Source organism: Coregonus clupeaformis, unplaced genomic scaffold (genome assembly GCF_020615455.1).
Source record: "Coregonus clupeaformis isolate EN_2021a unplaced genomic scaffold, ASM2061545v1 scaf2938, whole genome shotgun sequence".
Classification (NCBI taxonomy): Eukaryota; Metazoa; Chordata; class Actinopteri; order Salmoniformes; family Salmonidae; genus Coregonus; species Coregonus clupeaformis.
In genome coordinates this window covers 39,397-60,143 of record NW_025536392.1, presented here as the reverse complement: position 1 = coordinate 60,143, position 20,747 = coordinate 39,397, and the positions used below count along the sequence as shown (strand labels likewise).

Here is a 20,747-nt window from a genome sequence, read left to right as displayed (position 1 = left end):
AAATGGTCCATCTTATGATCATAATAAAAGAAATTTGTATATGTTAGCTTTGTAGATATCGCCTTAGACTCCTAGGGGTTAAGCTTGTGGGCATCGTAGAGCAAAACAGCTGAACGGTAGAGGGTGATATTTGTTTCTGGCTCAAACCGTTCGGACTTGAGAGGTTTATGCAAAAACGCAGAAGTCTCTATCTTAAACAGACAGAATTTTATGGCCGTGTTTCTTTAAATGTTGATTAGAAAATAGAAACGATACAATTAGGGATTCTATTTCTATGTTTAAAATCCCCTCAATGACCATGTCTGGTAAACCTTTGGGAATGTTTATTATTACCAACACCTCTGTCTTACATCTGGTCCACCATTTTGTTTTTCAGCATCTGAGCCCATGGACGTGGAGAGTCCCATCGACACAGGATACATAAAGACATTTTTCATATCAGTGTCAGAAGTGTAAGTTCAGAGTAGGCTACCCTTCATACGTTACAGATATCTTAATCTATTGCATATAGGCTAAAGGTACAACAAAATGTGTATTTAATACAGGAAGACATTTTATTTGCAATATTCTGGTTTGGGTATAATCCATAATCTGATTTAACTGACTGTTATTTTCGGAATGTGTTTTAGTCACCCAAGTGTACCAGTGCTCCATTGTTGGAGGGGAAGTCCTAAGGATATTGTTTGCTGCTGTGGTAAGTGCAATTTCCTGTCTGGGGCTTTACTGTGATAAACAGTAAAGCATTTTGTACAGATGTAGCCTGACTGTACAGTAGGGGAGAGTGGGGTATGTTGAGCAATGTTTTACATTCAGCATTACTATGTCAAGGGAAATATACACTCGTAGAAAAAAGGGTTCTAAAAGGGTTCTGTGGCTGTCCCCATAGGAGAACCCGTTTTGGTTCAAGGTAGAACTATGTTAGGTTTCATGTAGAACCCTCTGTAGAAAGGGTTCTACATGCAACCCAAAAGGGTTATATCTGGAACCAAAAGGGGTTATTCAAAGGGTTCTCCTATGGGGACAGCCAAAGTACCCTATTTGGTTCTAGATAGCACCTTTCTTTCTAAGAGTGTAGTATTCTTTCTAAAAAAGTTATCTACACTGAACAAAAATATAAACGTAACATGTAAAGTGTTGGTCCCATGTTTCATGAAATGAAATAAAAATTCCCAGAAATTTTCCATACGCACAAAAAGCTTAATTCTCTCAAATTTGTTTACATCCCTGTTAGTGAGCATTTCTCCTTAGCCAAGAGAATCCATCCACCTGGCAGGTGTGGCATATCAAGAAGCTGATTAAACAGCATGATCATTACACAGGTGCTGGGGACAACAAAAGGCCACTTTAAAATGTGCAGTTTTGTCATGCAACACAATGCCACAGATGTGTCAAGTTTTGAGAGAGCGTATAATTGGCATGCTGACTGCAGGAATGTCCACCATAGCTGTTGCCAGAGAATTTAATGTTAATTTCTCTACCATAAGCTGCCTCCAAAGTCGTTTTAGAGAGGAGTATTTCTGTCTATAATAAAGCCATTTATTGCAGAAAAACGTATAATAATAATAATAATAATATGCCATTTAGCAGACGCTTTTATCCAAAGCGACTTACAGTCATTATTCTGATTGGCTGCTCAGTGGGTGGGCTTTGCTGCCAGGTGGGTGGGCCTATCCCTCCAATACCCACCCATGGCTGCACCCCTGCCCAGTCATGTGAAATCCATAGATTAGGGCATTATTTATTTATTTCAATTTACTGATTTTTCTTATATGAACTGTAACTCAGTAAAATCTTTTAAATTGTTGCATTTATGTTTTTGTTCAGTATACAGTGAGGGAAAAAAGTATTTGATCCCCTGCTGATTTTATATGTTTGCCCACTGACAAAGATATGATCAGTCTATAATTTTAATGGTAGTTTATTTGAACAGTGAGAGACAGAATAGCAACCATTTTTTTTATGAGGGATATAAGTATTTAACCCCCTCTCAATCAGAAAGATTTCTGGCTCCCAGGTGTCTTTTATACAGCTAACGAGCTGAGATTAGGAGCACACCCTTAAAGGGAGTGCTCCTAATCTCAGCTTGTTACCTGTATAAAAGACACCTGTCCACAGAAGCAATCAATCAGTCAGATTCCAAACTCTCCACCATGGTCAAGACCAAAGAGCTCTCCAAGGATGTCAGGGACAAGATTGTAGACCTACACAAGGCTGGAATGGGCTACAAGACCATCGCCAAGCAGCTTGGTGAGAAGTTGACAACAGTTGGTGCGATTATTCGCAAATGGAAGAAACACAAAAGACCTGTCAATCTCCCTCGGCCTGGGGCTCCATGCAAGATCTCACCTCGTGGAGTTGCAATGATCACGAGAACGGTGAGGAATCAGCCCAGAACTACACGGGAGGATCTTGTCAATGATCTCAAGGCAGCTGGGACCATAGTCACCAAGAAAACAATTGGTAACACACTACGCCGTGAAGGACTGAAATCCTGCAGCACCCGCAAGGTCCCCCTGCTCAAGAAAGCACTTATACAGGCCTGTCTGAAGTTTGCCAATAAACATCTGAAGGATTCAGAGGAGAACTGGGTGAAAGTGTTGTGGTTAGATGAGACCAAAATGGAGCTCTTTGGCATCAACTCAACTCGCCGTGTTTGGAGGAGGAGGAATGCTGCCTATGACCCCAAGAACACCCTCCCCACCGTCAAACATGGAGGTGGAAACGTTATGCTTTGGGGGGTGTTTTTCTGCTAAGGGGACAGGACAACTTCACCGCATCAAAGGGACAATGGATGGGGCCATGTACCGTCAAATCTTGGTTGAGAACCTCCTTCCCTCAGCCAGGGCAGCTTTGCTCACAATTGGCATTCTCTCAATCAGCTTCATGAAGTAGTCACCTGGAATGCATTTCAATTAACAGGTGTGCCTTCTTAAAAGTTAATTTGTGGAATTTCTTTCCTTCTTAATGTGTTTGAGCCAATCAGTTGTGTTGGGACAAGGTAGGGGGGTATACAGAAGATAGCTCTATTTGGTAATAGACAAAGTCCATATTATGGCAAGAAAATATCAAATACAGTGGGGGAAAAAAAGTATTTAGTCAGCCACCAATTGTGCAAGTTCTCCCACTTAAAATGATGAGAGAGGCCTGTAATTTTCATCATAGGTACACGTCAACTATGACAGACAAAATGAGAAAGAGAAATCACATTTTAGGATATTTAATTAATTTATTTGCAAATTATGGTGGAAAATAAGTATTTGGTCAATAACAAAAGTTTCTCAATACTTTGTTATATACCCTTTGTTGGCAATGACACAGGTCAAACGTTTTCTGTAAGTCTTCACAAGGTTTTCACACACTGTTGCTGGTAATTTGGGACATTCCTCCATGCAGATCTCCTCTAGAGCAGTGATGTTTTGGGGCTGTCGCTGGGCAACACGGACTTTCAACTCCCTCCAAAGATTTTCTATGGGGTTGAGATCTGGAGACTGGCTAGGCCACTCCAGGACCTTGAAATGCTTCTTACGAAGCCACTCCTTCGTTGCCCGGGCGGTGTGTTTGGGATCATTGTCATGCTGAAAGACCCAGCCAAGTTTCATCTTCAATGCCCTTGCATTTTCACTCAAAATCTCACGATACATGGCCCCATTCATTCTTTCCTTTACACGGATCAGTCGTCCTGGTCCCTTTGCAGAAAAACAGCCCCAAAGCATGATGTTTCCACCCCCATGCTTCACAGTAGGTATGGTGTTCTTTGGATGCAACTCAGCATTCTTTGTCCTCCAAACGCGACGAGTTGAGTTTTTACCAAAAAGTTATATTTTGGTTTCATCTGACCATATGACATTCTCCCAATCCTCTTCTGGATCATCCAAATGCACTCTAGCAAACTTCAGATGGGCCTGGACATGTACTGGCTTAAGAAGGGGAACACGTCTGGCACTGCAGGATTTGAGTCCCTGGCGGCGTAGTGTGTTACTGATGGTAGGCTTTGTTACTTTGGTCCCAGCTCTCTGCAGGTCATTCACTAGGTCCCCCCGTGTGGTTCTGGGATTTTTGCTCACTGTTCTTGTGATCATTTTGACCCCACGGGGTGAGATCTTGCGTGGAGCCCCAGATCGAGGGAGATTATCAGTGGTCTTGTATGTCTTCCATTTCCTAATAATTGCTCCCACAGTTGATTTCTTCAAACCAAGCTGCTTACCCATTGCAGATTCAGTCTTCCCAGCCTGGTGCAGGTCTACAATTTTGTTTCTGGTGTCCTTTGACAGCTCTTTGGTCTTGGCCATAGTGGAGTTTGGAGTGTGACTGTTTGAGGTTATGTACAGGTGTCTTTTATACTGATAACAAGTTCAAACAGGTGCCATTAATACAGGTAACGAGTGGAGGACAGAGGAGCCTCTTAAAGAAGAAGTTACAGGTCTGTGAGAGCCAGAAATCTTGCTTGTTTGTAGGTGACCAAAAAAATAAATCCTACAATGTGATTTTCTGGAGAAAAAAAATCTCAATTTGTCTGTCATAGTTGAAGTGTACCTATGATGAAAATTACAGGCCTCTCTCATCTTTTTAAGTGGGAGAACTTGCACAATTGGTGGCTGACTAAATACTTTTTTCCCCACTGTAAGCGAAACGACAGTCCATCATTACTTTAAGACATGAAGGTCAGTCAATCCGGAAAATGTCAAGAACGTTGAAAGTTTCTTCAAGTGCAGTCGCAAAAACCATCAAGTGCTATGATGAAACTGGCTCTCATGAGGACCGCCACAGGAAAGGAAGACCCTGAGTTACCTCTGCTGCAGAGGATAAGTTAATTAGAGTTACCAGCCTCAGAAATTACAGCCCAAAGAAGTGCTTCACAGAGTTCAAGTAACAGACACGTCTCAACATCAACTGTTCAGAGGAGACTGTCACGCCCTGGCTCTGGGGACAATGTTATGTTGAGCCAGGGTGGGTATTCTATGTTTAATTTTCTATGTTGGGCTGAGCGACTCCCAATCAGAGGCAACGAGTGTCAGCTGGGTGTCTCTGATTGGGAGCCATATTTAACTGTCTGTCTTTCACGTTGTGTTTGTGGTTTATTGTTCTCATTTTGGTTTGTGTGTTTAACCAGAGACATCACGTTTTCGTCAGTTATTTTGATCGTGTGATCAGTTTAATAAAGTCATCATGTTCACTCCCAACGCTGCGCTTTGGTCCTATTTCATAGGCGATCGTGACAGAATAAACCACCTCAACTGGACCAAGCAGCGAGTCGAGGAGCCATCGCCAGGGAAAGCGCTGGCAGATCTCCGTGGCAGCGTCGACTGGGTCAAGCCCATTGAGGAGCTGAGTGACGAGGGTTGGAGACAGAGGAGCGAGAGGTGGGCGAGAATGATGGAGGCCTGGCCCACGGGGAGGAGAGAACCCCAGAGAATTTTTAGGGGGGGGGCTCACGACGTCGGACCAGCAGGAGGCCGCGATAGAGCGGCCCAGTGGGTTGCCGGAGGAGGCCGCCGGGTTAAGGGGGCCACTGGTCGAAGAGGGGATGGAGGAAGTAGAGGCACGGCGAGAGGTACTGGCGTGTGTTGCCAGTCCGGTCCGGCCCGTTCCAGATCCCGGTGTAGGGCCAGTGGTGTGTGTCCCCAGTACGGTCTGGCCTGTTCCTGCTTCCCGCATCGAGCCTGTGGTGCGCGTCGCCAATCCAGTCCTGCCCATTCCTGCTCCACGCACAAAGCCTATGGTGTGCGTCGCCAGCCCAGTCCGGCCCATTCCTGCTTCCCGCACCAAGTCTGTGGTGCGTTTCGTCAGCCCTGTCCGGCCCATTCCTGCTCTCCGCACCAAGTCTGTGGTGCGCGTCGCCGATCCAGTCCTGCCCATTCCTGCTCCCCGCACCAAGTCTGTGGTGCGTTTCGACAGCCCGGCACTGCCCGTGCCTGTTCCCTGCACCAGGTCAGGGGTGCGCTTCGACGGCCCGGCTCGGCCCGCTCCTGCTCCCCACACCAAGCCAGTGGTGTGCTTCGTCAGTCTGGCACGGCCCGTGCCTGTTCCCCGCACCAGGTCAGGGGTGCGCTTCGACGGCCCGGCTCGGCCCGCTCCTGCTCCCCACACCAAGCCAGTGGTGTGCTTCGTCAGCCCAGTCCGGCATGCCTCTGCTCCACGCACCAAGCCTACGATGTGCGTCGGCAGTCCAGCACAACCCGTGCCTGGGTCAGGTCCGGAGCCGGATCCGCCGCCTAGGCGGAGTGCCCACCCGGTCCCTCCCCTGTGGGATTTACTTGGCGCGGTCGGAGTCCGCGCCTTTAGGGGGGGTACTGTCACGCCCTGGCTCTGGGGACAATGTTATGTTGAGCCAGGGTGGGTATTCTATGTTTAATTTTCTATGTTGGGCTGAGTGACTCCCAATCAGAGGCAACGAGTGTCAGCTGGGTGTCTCTGATTGGGAGCCATATTTAACTGTCTGTCTTTCACGTTGTGTTTGTGGTTTATTGTTCTCATTTTGGTTTGTGTGTTTAACCAGAGACATCACGTTTTCGTCAGTTATTTTGATCGTGTGATCAGTTTAATAAAGTCATCATGTTCACTCCCAACGCTGCGCTTTGGTCCTATTTCATAGGCGATCGTGACAGAGACTGTGTGAATCAGGCCTTCATGGTCGAATTGCTGCAAAGAAACCACTACTAAAGGACACCAATAATAAGAAGAGACCTGCTTGTGCCAAGAAACACGAGCAATGGACATTAGACCGGTGGAAATGTGTCCTTTTGTCTGGAGTCCAAATTGGAGATTTTTGGTTCCAAATATAAAATATATTTTGATTTGTTTAACACTTATTTTGTTACTACATGATTCCATATGTGTTATTTTATAGTTTTGATGACTTCACTATTATTCTACAATGTAGAAAATAGTAAAAATAAAGAAAAACCCTTGAATGAGTAGGTGTGTCCAAACTTTTCACTGGTACTGTATATAAAAAAACTATACATAAAAATGAAGAAAGGTACCATAGTCTTAGAAGAAGGCTATAGCTAGTGTTAAACATTAAACAAGATTCTTCAAAGTAGCTCAACCAGCTTCACCTGGAATGCTTTTCCAATAGTCTTGAAGGAGTTCCCACATATGCTGAGCACTTGTTGGCTGCTTTTCCTTCACTCTGCAGTCCAACTCATCTCAATTGGGTTGAGAAAATAGAAATGATAAAATTAGGGATTCTATTTCTATGTTTAAAATCCCCTCAATGACCATGTCTGTTAAACCTTTGGGTATGTTTATTATGACCAACACCTCTGTCTTACATCTGGTCCACCATTTTGTTTTTCAGCATCAGAGCCCATGTACGTGGAGAGTCCAACCGGCACAGGATACGTAAAGACATTTTTCATATCAGTGTCAGAAGTGTAAGTTCAGAGTAGGCTACCCTTCATACGTTACATATATCTTAATCTTTTACATATAGGCTAAAGGTACAACAAAATGTGTATTTAATACAGGAAGACATTTTATTTGCAATATTCCGGTTTGGGTATAATCCATAATCTGATTTAACTGACTGTTATTTTCGCAATGTGTTTTAGTCACCCATCTAGACTTCAAAACAAAATGATGCTCATGCCGCCAGACGTGTTTGAAGAGCTGGAACCTCAACTCCGTTGTTGGAGTGGAAGTGGATGTTATTGCTGCTGTGGTAAATGCAATTTCCCCTCTGGTGCTTTACTGTGATAAACAGTAAACTCATTTGTACAAATGTAGCCTGGCTGTACAGTAGGGGAGATTGGGGTATGTTGAGCAATTTTTTACATTCAGCATTACTATGTCAAGGAAATGTACACTCTTAGAAGAAAGGGTTCCAAAAGGGTTATGTGGCTGTCCCCATATGAGAACCCTTTTTTGTTCCAGGCAGAACCCTTTTTGGTTCCAAGTAGAACTTTGTTAGGTTCCATGTAGCACCCTTTCTATCCGGATCCAAAAGGGTTCTATCTGGAACCAAAAGGGGTTGTCATGACTCTCATGTGATGGTCCCACGTGAGAAGCCTTAGATCAGAATACAGAGAAGCAACAGTCTACAGATCTCTATCTCTCTTTCCCACAGAACAAAGGAGGGATTGATAAGGTTTTATGACACCTCACGCCAAATCCTAAATGGTTTGCAGCAAATGACTCCTTGTTGTTCCCTAGCATTGGTGATCTGAATGTCTCTGGAACAGTATATTCCATCATACAAATGTTGGGAATGTCTATTTTGTGATGTCATTAAAACCTTTATATAAACGTTATAATGAAAATATTGTAACTTGAAGAGCTTTCATACTGTGCCTCTCAAGTTTGCATCCGTTACAATGTGTAGGAAATATCCAGGAGGAAGATAATATTTTTGTAAAGATAGGAAGATGATTTTGGTTCTCTAACGAAATCATAGTGTTCATAATACTTTGCCCCAGTAACTAGCCACGCCCACGGAAGCTCAGAAAGAGTGTCCGCATGACGTAAACACCCTCTTTACCAGAATGTAGAAAAGGTTGAGTTAAGAATTAACAGATTAGACTAGACGGACCTGAAGCTGCAGCTAGGTCTATATTGGTCCCGACCCTGAAAAACAACACGCGGTTGAAGAAGACGAAGGAGCCTCTAAACAGTCAATGCTACGGTTGAGAAAATGTTCTAAGTACTGTATCTAAGAAAGTGAATTTAAGTAGGACCATCCGGCTACTCTCTTCAAATCATTGTCAACGACACTGTTCTCATCACCCATCGACACAGATCTTCGACACGGCTGATTAGCCGTCCTCAGAAGATCACCCTCCTAGTCCACAGACTACAGAACCAGACAACTATCATCCAGAACACGAGGAGAAGACCCCACCGAGCCCTTTCCACGGAGGCCTGGGTCCAACAGAGTTACACGACCTCCAACACGTAAACACATGCATTACTTCTTACCAAACGGGTGGCAGTTCGGGGCAAGGTATTAGGATTACTGTCCGAGTAGTTCCCAAATGTATCCAAGTGTTGCTTCTCTTCCTCTCTCGCTTTCTCTCTTTCTTTAACTCTCCATCTTTTATAACAAGTGTAATATTGTGCTAGTCCGCTAGGGACCGTTTTCATCGTATTAAGTTTCTAAATCCCTAACCTATACCATGTATGTGTTGTATCTTGTGTTATCATTTTAATTAGTTAGTAAATAAATAATTACATCAATTTGTGTGGTATGGAATGATCAGTAAGACCTGTTTTTGTGCAGATTTAAGGAGTCTACGACTTTCAGAATGAGACTTAAGGAGGTAAATGATTAAGTGACTGTTAAATGATATAAGAGATATCTAGATATCTTTATAGTTAATTCGGGAAACGGTAACTCGTTAAACAACTTTTCTCCTGGTGCCCCAAATTCCTAATGAGTTAATTGTTACATGATTAATTGAATCTAGTAACAAATAAACATAGGTAATTATTCGATAAATAACAGTCACACATTAATGAAAGTCACTTCACGATATAATGGAGCCCCTGTGCGAGGCTAAAATACATATGGGTCTGCAAATTATAGAAATTTTTAGTAGATTTGTTCATTTGACTGAAATGGGATGATTATCCCTCCATCTCTCTCGTTCCAGTAGTGTAGAGAGATAAAGGCAAAAAAATTAATACAAATCTGCGTGTTCCGGTAAAATATTGCTAGCAAAGAATCGGCGAAAGGGTTAACGTGAGACCCCTCGGGACTCCCGTTTGATTTCAGCTTTCTGCGATCAGCGACCTCTGGTGGTGAAGAATCACCAGTAATTGTTTTGAAACAATTCATGTGAGGGCACACTCTTAACCCACTGTTACAACGGGTTACACTGTATGATATCCATCCAATCTCAACTGATTGGATATCATTGTCTCATTCGATTTAACCGGGAAGGTGAATCGCCAAACAAACCTTTTTCAGGGTTGGTCATTTGTAGAAGGTCCAAATGTATTTGTTCAAACCAATGATACATTTTAAACTTTCTCCACATTAACCTAGATACAGCAACGCTTTACAGGTTAATTAAAGTTTAATTCCCATACAGCCTATACAGGTATGATTAATCATTATCATTGATTAATCAATTCAATTTGCTTTTGCAAGTTCATTGGAGCCAACTCCCACAGTACTGGTCCAGTATTGATGGAAGTCCCGCCTTCACAGGAATCCCATGTGGTTCCAGCCCGTAGGGATAAGTGACCCTGGTGGGGAATGTATACTCACATTTGAACTACTGGTTACACTTAGGATATCCAGCAAATCTCAAATGATTGGATATCATTGTCTCATTCAATTTAATAAGTTAAATTGCCGAACATACCTTTTCAGGTTGATCATTTAGATAAGATCCAGATTGATTTGGTTCAACAAAGGCGACAATTTAAACTTTTCCATATTAACCTAGATAAAACAATGCTATCAGGTTAATTAAAGTTGAATTCCCAGATAGCCTATACAGGTATGATCAATCAATAACATTGATTAATCAATTAAAATGGCTTTTGCAAGTTCATTAAAAGTCAACTACTACATTACTGATCCAGTATTGATGATTCATTGATGTCTGTAAACCGTATAAAATTGTTTTTGCAGCTTCCAACGACTCAAAACCCAAAATGTTACATAAGTTTAAACAACTAATAGTCATCAAAATGAGCAAGCTATCAGAGGGGGTGCCATCCATTCCCCCGATAATAAGCGAACCCTCACCCACAGAAAGATTGATCGCTGACCTCAGCAGCAATGCAAATCTAAACTATGCCGAAGGGTTGAGAATGTTAGATCACAATGCCATAAGCGACAAAAACTGCAGAAATCGCGACTGACGCCCTCCAAAATAGGCCAGCAGGCACAGGCCTTGTAAAAGTTCTCTCCAGTTTAGCCCTGAACTATGCCTACCAGCAGAGATGGACATTGGTCCAATACCGCTGTGCTCAACAGAAGCACAAGCAAGAAACTGTTGAAGAAGGGACAGGTGGAGAGAACTAGGAAGCTAATGACAAAAGCTGACAAAGACAAGATACTGCTAGCCGAGGAGCTGCATTTGAGAAGGATCAATTAAAAAGATCTGGCTAAATCTTATGACGAAGAACGAGAACAAACTCTTTAACAAAAAATCGTCTCCTACAGGAACAACTCCATTTAGCCGAAACTAAATATGACGAAGTCCACGCAAAACTAGATCAATTTGACAACCTACTTAAAACCATGGACAAGCAACTTGATACCCTGCAAGCAGGGTTGAATGACACCACTCAAAGCAATAAGGTTCTAGTCCAAAAGCTGCAAACCACAGACGATCAGTTAAAGAACACAATGTCCAAGTTGGATGAAAAAACAGCAGCTCTCATTGAAGTCACTGATCAAATGAATGATGAGAAAACCCAGGTGAGGAAGGTGGAAAAATAAATTGAACTCTAAGCAAGCAGAGAATATCTCATCACTGAATCTCTCGCTACAGACTCAAAACCTCTCCCTGCAAACCACGACAGATGTGAGTGCGATACTCCCAAGTGGACTCAGCGATGCAGCAGAATTCCACCCTTAGGGATGGTCTAGAGCAGGGGTGTCAAACTCATTTTAGCTCAGGGGCCACATGGAGGAAAATCTATTCCCAAGTGGGCCGGACCGGAAAAATCATGGTATATATAACTTAAAAACAACAACTTCAGATTGTTTTCTTTGTTTTAATACGATCAACATACAACATAAAGCTGGAGCCTGAGGACAGTGTGTCCAAAATAGTACAAGCACAACATCACTATTAATCATAAAACACCTCAAGTTTATTTGAAAATTCTAAAGAAAAAGAACACACAAACACACAATGCCTCAGTGATTCACAGAAGTATATCACAGATCACAGAACTATATCAGGGTGTCATTTCTCAGGCAGAAATGTAGATAAAAAATAATGAAATCCTGTTCCCCAAACAAGTGCAAGAACCACAGTGTCAAGAATAGGTTAAATATACAAATAAAATAAAATCAATTAAAAACAATAGCACATCAACATAAAAACATATAAACATAAATCTGAAAGCGTTGCTCAAACTCCCGTAACAGTCCAGTTATTTTATCTTTGAACCGCTTCATGTCTGCCACATGTTGGGTCGCGCACACATTTTTCAGACAGGGGAAGTGAGCTGCATCACCACCGGCAAGTTGCGTCTCCCACAATGACAGCTTCAACTTGAAAGAACGTATGCTGTCATAATACTGCGTGACAACATTGTTGCGCCCTTGCAGCTGTTTGTTCAAGTTATTCAGGTGCTCTGTAACATCCACCATAAATGCAAGGTCCGGCATCCATTCTGCGGAATGAAATTCTAACACTGGGTTGCCCTTTTCTTCCATGAACTGTTCAATTTCTTCTCGTAAATCAAAGAAACGCCTCAGCACAGCACCTCGGCTTAACCATCTTACCTCAGTGTGGTATGGCAGGCCATAGATGTGGTCTTTCTCTCTGAGAAGGCTGTCAAACTGACGGTGATTCAGGCTTCTGGATCGGATGAAATTAACAGTTTGGATGACCACCTTCATGACGTTATCCATCTTTAATGACTTGCAACACAAAGCCTCCTGGTGCAAAATACAGTGAAAAGTCCAAAAATCACGTCCTCCATTTGCAGATGGCACTTTCTCTCTGAACTTTGTCACAATGCCTGCTTTTTTCCCGATCATTGAGGGCGCACCATCTGTAGCCAGGCTGACAGCGCGGGACCAGTTCACTCCGACCCTGTCCAGCGCGCCGACGAGTGCGGTAAAAATATCAGCTGCTGTCGTTGTATCTGTCATCGGCACGAACTCCACGAACTCCTCGGTGACGGTCAATGTGTAATCAACTCCGCGGATGAAAAAATGGCCAGTTGTGCAACATCTGTAATGTCCGTGCTTTCATCAATTGCAACCGAAAACGCAATAAATGACTTTACTTTTTGCTTCAACTGGCTGTCCAAATCCACTGAAAGATCGGAAATCCTGTCAGCAACTGTGTTTCTTGTCAGGCTGATATTTGCAAAAGCCTGCCGCTTTTCAGGGCACACAATCTCCGCTGCCTTCATCATGCATGTTTTTACAAATTCACCCTCACTAAATGGTTTTGAAGCCACTGCGATTTCATTAGCAATGAGGTAGCTAGCTTTCACTGCAGCGTCACTGATGTCTCGGCTGTGAGTAAACACAGACTGCGGTTTCTTCAGACCCGCCAACAGTTCATTCACCTTCTCTCATCTCCGCTGTCCTTGAAAGTTGTCATATTTGTCGGCATGAAGACTCACATAGTGGCGACGAAGGTTATATTCTTTCAGCACTGCAACATGCTCTGAACACACCAAACATACAGCTTTCCCATTCAATTCCGTGATTAAATAGGATGACCATTTTTCTTGGAACACTCTGCGTCCACTTTTCTCTATTTTGACAGAGACATATTGGGGCAATGAGGGTGCCAAAGCACATAATGTTAAAAGTAGAAGCCGTAATAAATATCGCGGGCAAAACAAAGTAGCTCATTGGCTGCACGTGCTTGACCTACTTGCTCTGCCCCGGTATAAACAGTTTGCTTGCTTAACGCAATTGCTATTGCGCCATCCAGTGGACGCAATTGGAACAGCAGTTTATTTTATTGGAAAATTGCAGCGCACTTTTATAAAAAATAAAAAAACTTTTTTTTTTTTTTTTTTTACATCATCTCGCGGACCGGATTAAACCCGTTTGCGGGCCAGATCCGGCCCGCGGGCCGTATGTTTGACACCCCTGGTCTAGAGGAACTCCGAATCAGTCACGCGCTTCAGCGTGACTACCCAGCCAAACAACCAAACTCGCAACTGGAGTTTGTTACACAAAGGAGTTAAGACAACAGAAGGTTTCAGCCTTTATCTTTCTCAGGTGTCCCTCAGTCTTTTCCTCTTGGCCGTTTGGTACAGAGTAATATGGCGCCTCCTCGCCAACCAGACCAAGGCTTGGTTTCTCCTCTTGGCCTTTCAGCCAATTCTTACCCACAGGATGATGCAAAACCTCCCCGCGCACTAGGCACGGAATGCCTTGATAAGATCATCAAGACCTTCCGCACCTTTGACCCCGCCCCAGGGAAGCCGAACGACACTGAGACGTTCTTAGCGGACCTAGATGACGCGTTGGATGGCTACCCGAACGCTACAGAGACTAACCGGCTTTACCTGTTGAAGCGAACGTTGAATAGACACGTGACTAGTTTCATCCGCCTACAACAACATTCCATTCAAAACGACAACACGAAACTTGCCACAGCTTTAAGAATAGAATACAGTGGTTCTGCGACTCGCTAACACGACAGCATGCTGGCTAACAGTGTCAAACAAGCGCCAAGTGAACACCCACAAGCATACTATCATAGGCTTCGTTAAGCTTACTTTGGCTTACTCAATGAAATAGTAATGGAAGAGCTACTACCATTCAAACGCATTTTTCTGTCAAACATGTATCCCACCTTCATTAACTAATTGGGCCTTACGGCCGACGTAAGTTTACCAACCTCAGAACTTAGAGAGCTTGCAAGCAAAGCTTTTGAGTATTCAAAAGTGAGCCGCTCCAAGAGCCCTGACATCTCGGTTTTCAATATTGAGCAGGAGTACTCACTCCAGTTAGAGGGTTCGGAATCAAGGATAGGAGCGGTGAGTGATGACACACAAAACGGTACCTACCACGAAACAACCAAACCAATAACCTTAGCGGTAAAACTAACTATACCGAACGTTCCCAACCAAACCGGTACCGTAACAATCAACATGGCCGCCACATTCCTGCACCCAACCCACAAAAAGGGTCATGGTACAAGAGTAACAAGGGTGACAAAGGGTTCAATGAACATCGATGCATACACCAATACTCTCGACAAGCTCTGCTAAGAGAACTACAGGAGCGAGACAAATTTGACAAACAGGACAAAGATAAGTCGCCATGACTAGGCGTGGACTCGCATGAACAACAGGTCCGCAGAAATTAACACCATTTGCGAGGACGTGAATGATCAAATTACCCCAGCACTCACTCCAAACCCTATCCAGGGCCCGCTCGATCAAGAAACAAGCCCACGGCTTTTGTTCATAGACTCTGATACAGATGTGGAGACGCACAAGGTAAGCAGCGTTGCAACGGTTGATTCCTTTCCCATTCCGATAGAGGACCAACTGGGTCATGAAGGTGGGTTATCTGTCTTGGAAATCGACACGGATAACCCACAGCCCCGTTCTTCCAACCCACCCCTCTTTGTTGGGGATATGACCAGCAAAACCAACTCGAACAGGCCATACCTCAAAGCAGTCTTAGAGGACTGTTTGACATCTGATGCACTGATAGATTCAGGTTAGACTATTTCCCATATCTCAAACATTGCTGGATGAACTCAAAAGGGCAGTGGACCCAGCAAAACGTTGATTAAAAACAGAATGCTGCGACACTACACTTCGAGGTTTCACTCGGGCTACCTCGCCTTTAACCAAGCGTCTCCTACTAAAACTGACCTTCAAAGGCATGTCACTTATCCCACCCAGTGTACGTGACTACCATTGACACTGAACAGATGCTGATTGGGATAGATTGAATTGACTGTTTGGTAACACTGATGGATTGGAAAACCAACCAAGTCTGGTCACAAATAACTACGCCATCTCTGTTGACCCCACCGCCTTCATCGAAGAATACATGCAATACATTGTACAACGACGAGGGTTTGACGTCATCAACTGACGAACCCCCGGTGAACTTGGTCATGAGTCCGCCATGTGTGGCAAATGATAGGGTGACAAGTTCAACTTGGAAATTAACCGAACATGGGGTTTTCCTGTGTGGCTTGGGTGAATCACCAGCCGACACATACCGCCCTCCACTGACAGGTGGCGTGTGCCTAAACGGCACAATGATTGAGGATGCCATACTGGCAACCTGGTGGGAAAAATCTGCAATCTGAAATGTTCAACGACATTTCAAAAGCGGCTCACTGCCACCCCCTTGTTCCGAAAACATTCATATTCCCACTGGGAACAACTCCCCAGACAACACTCACCGCTTTAGGAGTATGTGCGCTTTCACTCCGCATCGGAACCAAGGAAGTATCTCACTACCTACTGGTTGTCGCAAACTTCCCACATACAGTCTGTGACAAAAATACGACCAAGACAGACGTGTGGTTGCTCCCGCGAGCAAAACACTCAACCCTGCTGAACACAAGTACTCAGACTGCGAAAAAGTGCTGCTGCCGACAGTATGGGCGGTCAAGCACTTCAACTGTTATGTCGGTGGACAAAAGGTGATCATAAAAACATGTCACCAGCCAGTGACTTTTCTGAAAAGCCAAAGAATCCGTGAGGGTGCTTTACACAACAGCAGGATAGCGGCTTGGCTCATGACGCTGCAGAGCCATGATATTGTTGTCAATTACGCAAAAGCGAAAAACCTGCCTTTGGGTGGAGCTTTGGCGGTGTGTCAACGCTGCGGCGACGACGACACCGACATCGCACCACCCCCGTTTGATGTAGCTCCGCTGTTGCCATCAAACCATCACTACTTCGAAGAGAACGTGTGTCTTGGCATGCGAATGGCATTTGTGGATGGCTGTTCTTACCGTCAGCTAGACCACTTGCAAGCTGGTGTGGGACTGGTATGGCACAACGACATTCCGTGCAATCCGCTTCAATTTCAGCTAGGCAACAAGACCAGCCAGTTCGCAGAAGTAGCTGGCGTACTTATCACACTGCAAACTGCGGTAAAACACGACTTGTCAGAACTGGCAATCTGCACCGATTCAAACTATGCCAGACTCACCTTCTTATGCCACTTGCCATTTTGGAAACAAAAGCACATGACTACTTCAAGTGGCAAAGAAGTGAAAAACAAAGAGCTCATTCTAGCCTGCGATGACCTCATAACCAAACACGACATACAGGTGTATTGGAAGAAAGTCAAGGGACACTCCAAATCACCTGGTCGTGACAAACTTGGCAACGACCATGCTGACAGCATGGCGAAATCTGGTGCAATTCACGGCACTCCTTGGCTGTTCGATGCTCGGGACGCAATGATCAAAGAGGCGACCTTGGTGTCTGCAGTAACGCGTAGCCATGTAGCACCGCAAGAATCATCTTCGCACAAACGTAATGTGTTGCTAACTCATTCATTCTTGAATGGTGACCTGGTAGCAATGCAACACCAAGATGAGTCCCTCGCCACTTTGATGGCTTTCTTGTCTGATCCTGTCATTCACCCAGTCCCGAGCTGGCTTTGAAAGGCTCACACGATTTGCATTCACTGTACGCAACTAAACAGCACCTCACACTTGTAGATGACCTACTGGTTTATGTTTCAGAAACCGACGCCACTCAAAGGTGGGTGGTTCCTAAAACACAGAGGGGGATAATGATCGCTCATGCCCACGACGAGCCATGTGGGGGCCATAGGGCGATCAAGGCAACATGTGAAACATTGCGACAGGTGGACCACCGGCCTCACATGGAACAAGACGTGGCACAATACGTGAGGGGGTGTCTAGTTTTCTTCCAGTTTCAACCCTCAAAGCCACTTCACAGAGCACCCTTGCAGTCTTACCCTTGGAGCTCGATCCAGATCGACTGGGTCAGCCCAGTTGCCAGGTCGGCAAGAGGCAACAAGTATCTCCTCACAGTGACTTGCGCATTCACAAAGTAGGTGGAGTGCCTGCCCGCACCCAATAACACAGCAGAATCCACGGCTGTTCTTTTACTCAACCACATTTTCAGTTGTTTCGGCCTGCCAGGAGAAACCGTGGACAGTGACAGAGGAACCCATTTTTCGGCTGCTGTAATGACAGAACTGTGGTGGCTCCTGGGATTCAAAGCTAAACTCCACATCGCGTACCACCCTAGGAGCTCCGGCAGGGCAGAAAGGAGCAACCAGACAATCGTCAGGATCCTGAGGAAATATGTGGCAACCAACCACAAAGATTGGGACCTCAAACTCCCACTGGTACTGATGGCGATCAGAGCCACACGCAACGGGTCTACGGGAATAACACCATTCGAGATGATGACGGGCCGGCAAATGACGCTTCCACTGCATCTGTACCAACCAGGAGATGTCGCCGCAGCTCACCAATACATGACGGACTTGCGAGCCATCCTCCAGACTACCTTTGCGTACGCTCAAGGAAAGTTGGAAAGAAGTGCAGAAGGTGACAAGAAGCACTACGACAAAAAGGCCTCACACCAGGTGTTCGAGGTCGGGGATAAGGTGTGGTACTACATGTACACCAAACCCGTGGGCGTTGCGACAAAGTTCCTGCCTCACTGGACGAGGCCACACGAGATTGTGGTAAAATTTTCACCTGTGGCTTTTCAAATCAGAAGGTCGACAAAACACCACGTTCAAGTGGGTCCACAGGAACCAAATCAAGTTGTACACTCCCCCCATGGGAAGAGAAGGGATGCAAGCCAGCACCGAATAGATAGAAACCTAGCAAATCAGAGGTACTAAGAAAATTCTTAAGGATCCTTAGCTGATCCCTTCCAGGAAATCAGTACGTTGCACCTAACATATTGTCTTCTCTTCCCAGCTACAAGATATACGTTTCGTTGCCATTGTTGATGTTGGACTGTTCGAAATAGGAAAATCAGCTAAATAAATTTGTTGTCACAACATTTTAGTTTATAAAAAAATATATATATAACTGAAATAATCAGACAATATCTCTAATTATGCGTTTTTGTAGGATGGAGTTCCTTTGGCTGATCCTGACACTCTGCGCCCTGGTCAAAACCAATCCATCAGATGTATTCACGAGCGGACCCTCTACGGGAATCGTGCTCCGTGATGATCCAGGACTCCTTATAACCAACTGCAGAGTATACCCGCAGAGGGTGTACGTCCGCCTAGATGCAAAGAACGTGTACCGTGAACACATTCCATCTGCAGCACATTTGAGTTGGGCCGGGGCTGACTGGACCACCCAGGCAGTTAAGCATGCCCAGCTAGACACTGCCCATATGTTGGCCCAACTCCAGAAGTTCACAGTCACCCAGTCAGAATTAGCGGAGCCCAGGCGAGAAAAACTATTTGTCGGGGCTCTACTCTCGATAGGTGCAGCCGTAGGGTCACTATTTGCTCTAGGCAGCACTGCTGTCAACGCAGTCAGTCTAGCCACAGTCAAAAGAAATGTTAGGGAGATTACTGAAGAGATGCCACTTATCCAGCAACAGATGAAATCACAGGCACTCAGGTAGCAACATGTGGGAAAGTCTCTCCAGGACACTATTATGGTGGTAAACACACATGCTACTCTCCTGAACAAAACCCTCCTGTCGGTAGGAAAGCTGGTATAGGTCATGAACCATGACTATGCCCATGTCCATACTTATTTAAAAAAACTTCCAGCTTAACACGTCATCCCACACTCACACAACTCTCTCACCAGTGCTAAACCCCTGTTCAGTCAATTAATCAATCACACAATACTCACATCCACATTCACTTAGTACTATTCTCAAACACACGTATTACTCCTTATGCATCTTCAACGATTATCTTGTCATTACCTCCTATGCATACATATGTATATTCAAAGGTTTCTCTAGAGTATATAGTCTCTATCTACAGTGAGGGCAAAAAGTATTTGATCCCCTGCTGATTTTGTACGTTTGCCCACTGACAAAGACATGATCAGTATATCATTTTAATGGTAGGTTTATTTGAACAGTGAGAGACAGAATAACAACAAAAAAATCCAGAAAAATGCATGTCAAAAATGTTATAAATTGATTTGCATTTTAATGAGGGAAATAAGTATTTGACCCCTCTGCAAAACACGACTTAGTACTTGGTGGCAAAACCCTTGTTGGCAATCACAGAGGTCAGATGTTTCTTGTAGTTGGCCACCAGGTTTGCACACATCTCAGGAGGGATTTTGTCCCACTCCTCTTTGCAGATCTTCTTCAAGTCATTAAGGTTTCAAGGCTGACGTTTGGCAACTCGAACCTTCAGCTCCCTCCAGAGATTTTCTATGGGATTAAGGTCTGGAGACTGGCTACGCCACTCCAGGACCTTAATGTGCTTCTTCTTGAGCCACTCCTTTGTTGCCTTGGCCGTGTGTTTTGGGTTATTGTCATGCTGGAATACCCATCCAAGACCCATTTTCAATGCCCTGACTGAGGGAAGGTACATGGCCCCGTCCATCGTCCCTTTGATGCGGTGAAGTTGTCCTGTCCCCTTAGCAGAAAAACACCCCCAAAGCATAATGTTTCCACCTCCATGTTTGACGGTGGGGATGGTGTTCTTGGGGTCATAGGCAGCATTCCTCCTCCTCCAAACACGGCGAGTTGAGTTGATGCCAAAGAGCTCGATTTTGGTCTCATCTGACCACAACACTTTCACCCAGTTCTCCTCTGAATCATTCAGATGTTCATTGGCCAACTTCAGACGGGCCTGTATATGTGCTTTCTTGAGCAGGGGGACCTTGCGGGCGCTGCAGGATTTCAGTCCTTCACGGTGTAGTGTGTTACCAATTGTTTTCTTGGTGACTATGGTCTCAGCTGCATTGAGATCATTGACAAGATCCTCCTGTGTAGTTCTGTGCTGATTCCTCAGTGAAGCATGGAGGAGGAGATGTGATGGTGTGGGGATACTTTGCTGGTGACACTGTCTGTGATTTATTTAGAATTCAAGGCACACTTAACCAGCATGGCTACCACAGCATTCTGCAGCGATACGCCATCCCATCTAGTTTGCGCTTAGTGGGACTATCATTTGTTTTTCA

The 20,747-nt window shown here is 44.6% G+C and overlaps 1 protein-coding gene across 1 annotated transcript; it reads left to right on the top strand.

Moving 5' to 3' along the window:
• Positions 1–376: 376 nt before the first annotated feature.
• LOC121562465 (signal transducer and activator of transcription 1-alpha/beta-like) lies at positions 377–9,174 on the top strand (the record flags this gene model as incomplete). Its single annotated transcript, XM_045219959.1, is given in 5 exon segments — positions 377–452; positions 630–694; positions 7,301–7,376; positions 7,554–7,663; positions 8,069–9,174. Coding segments are annotated over 5 exon segments (344 nt in total), but the record flags the coding sequence as incomplete, so codon positions are not given.
• Positions 9,175–20,747: the final 11,573 nt, after the last annotated feature.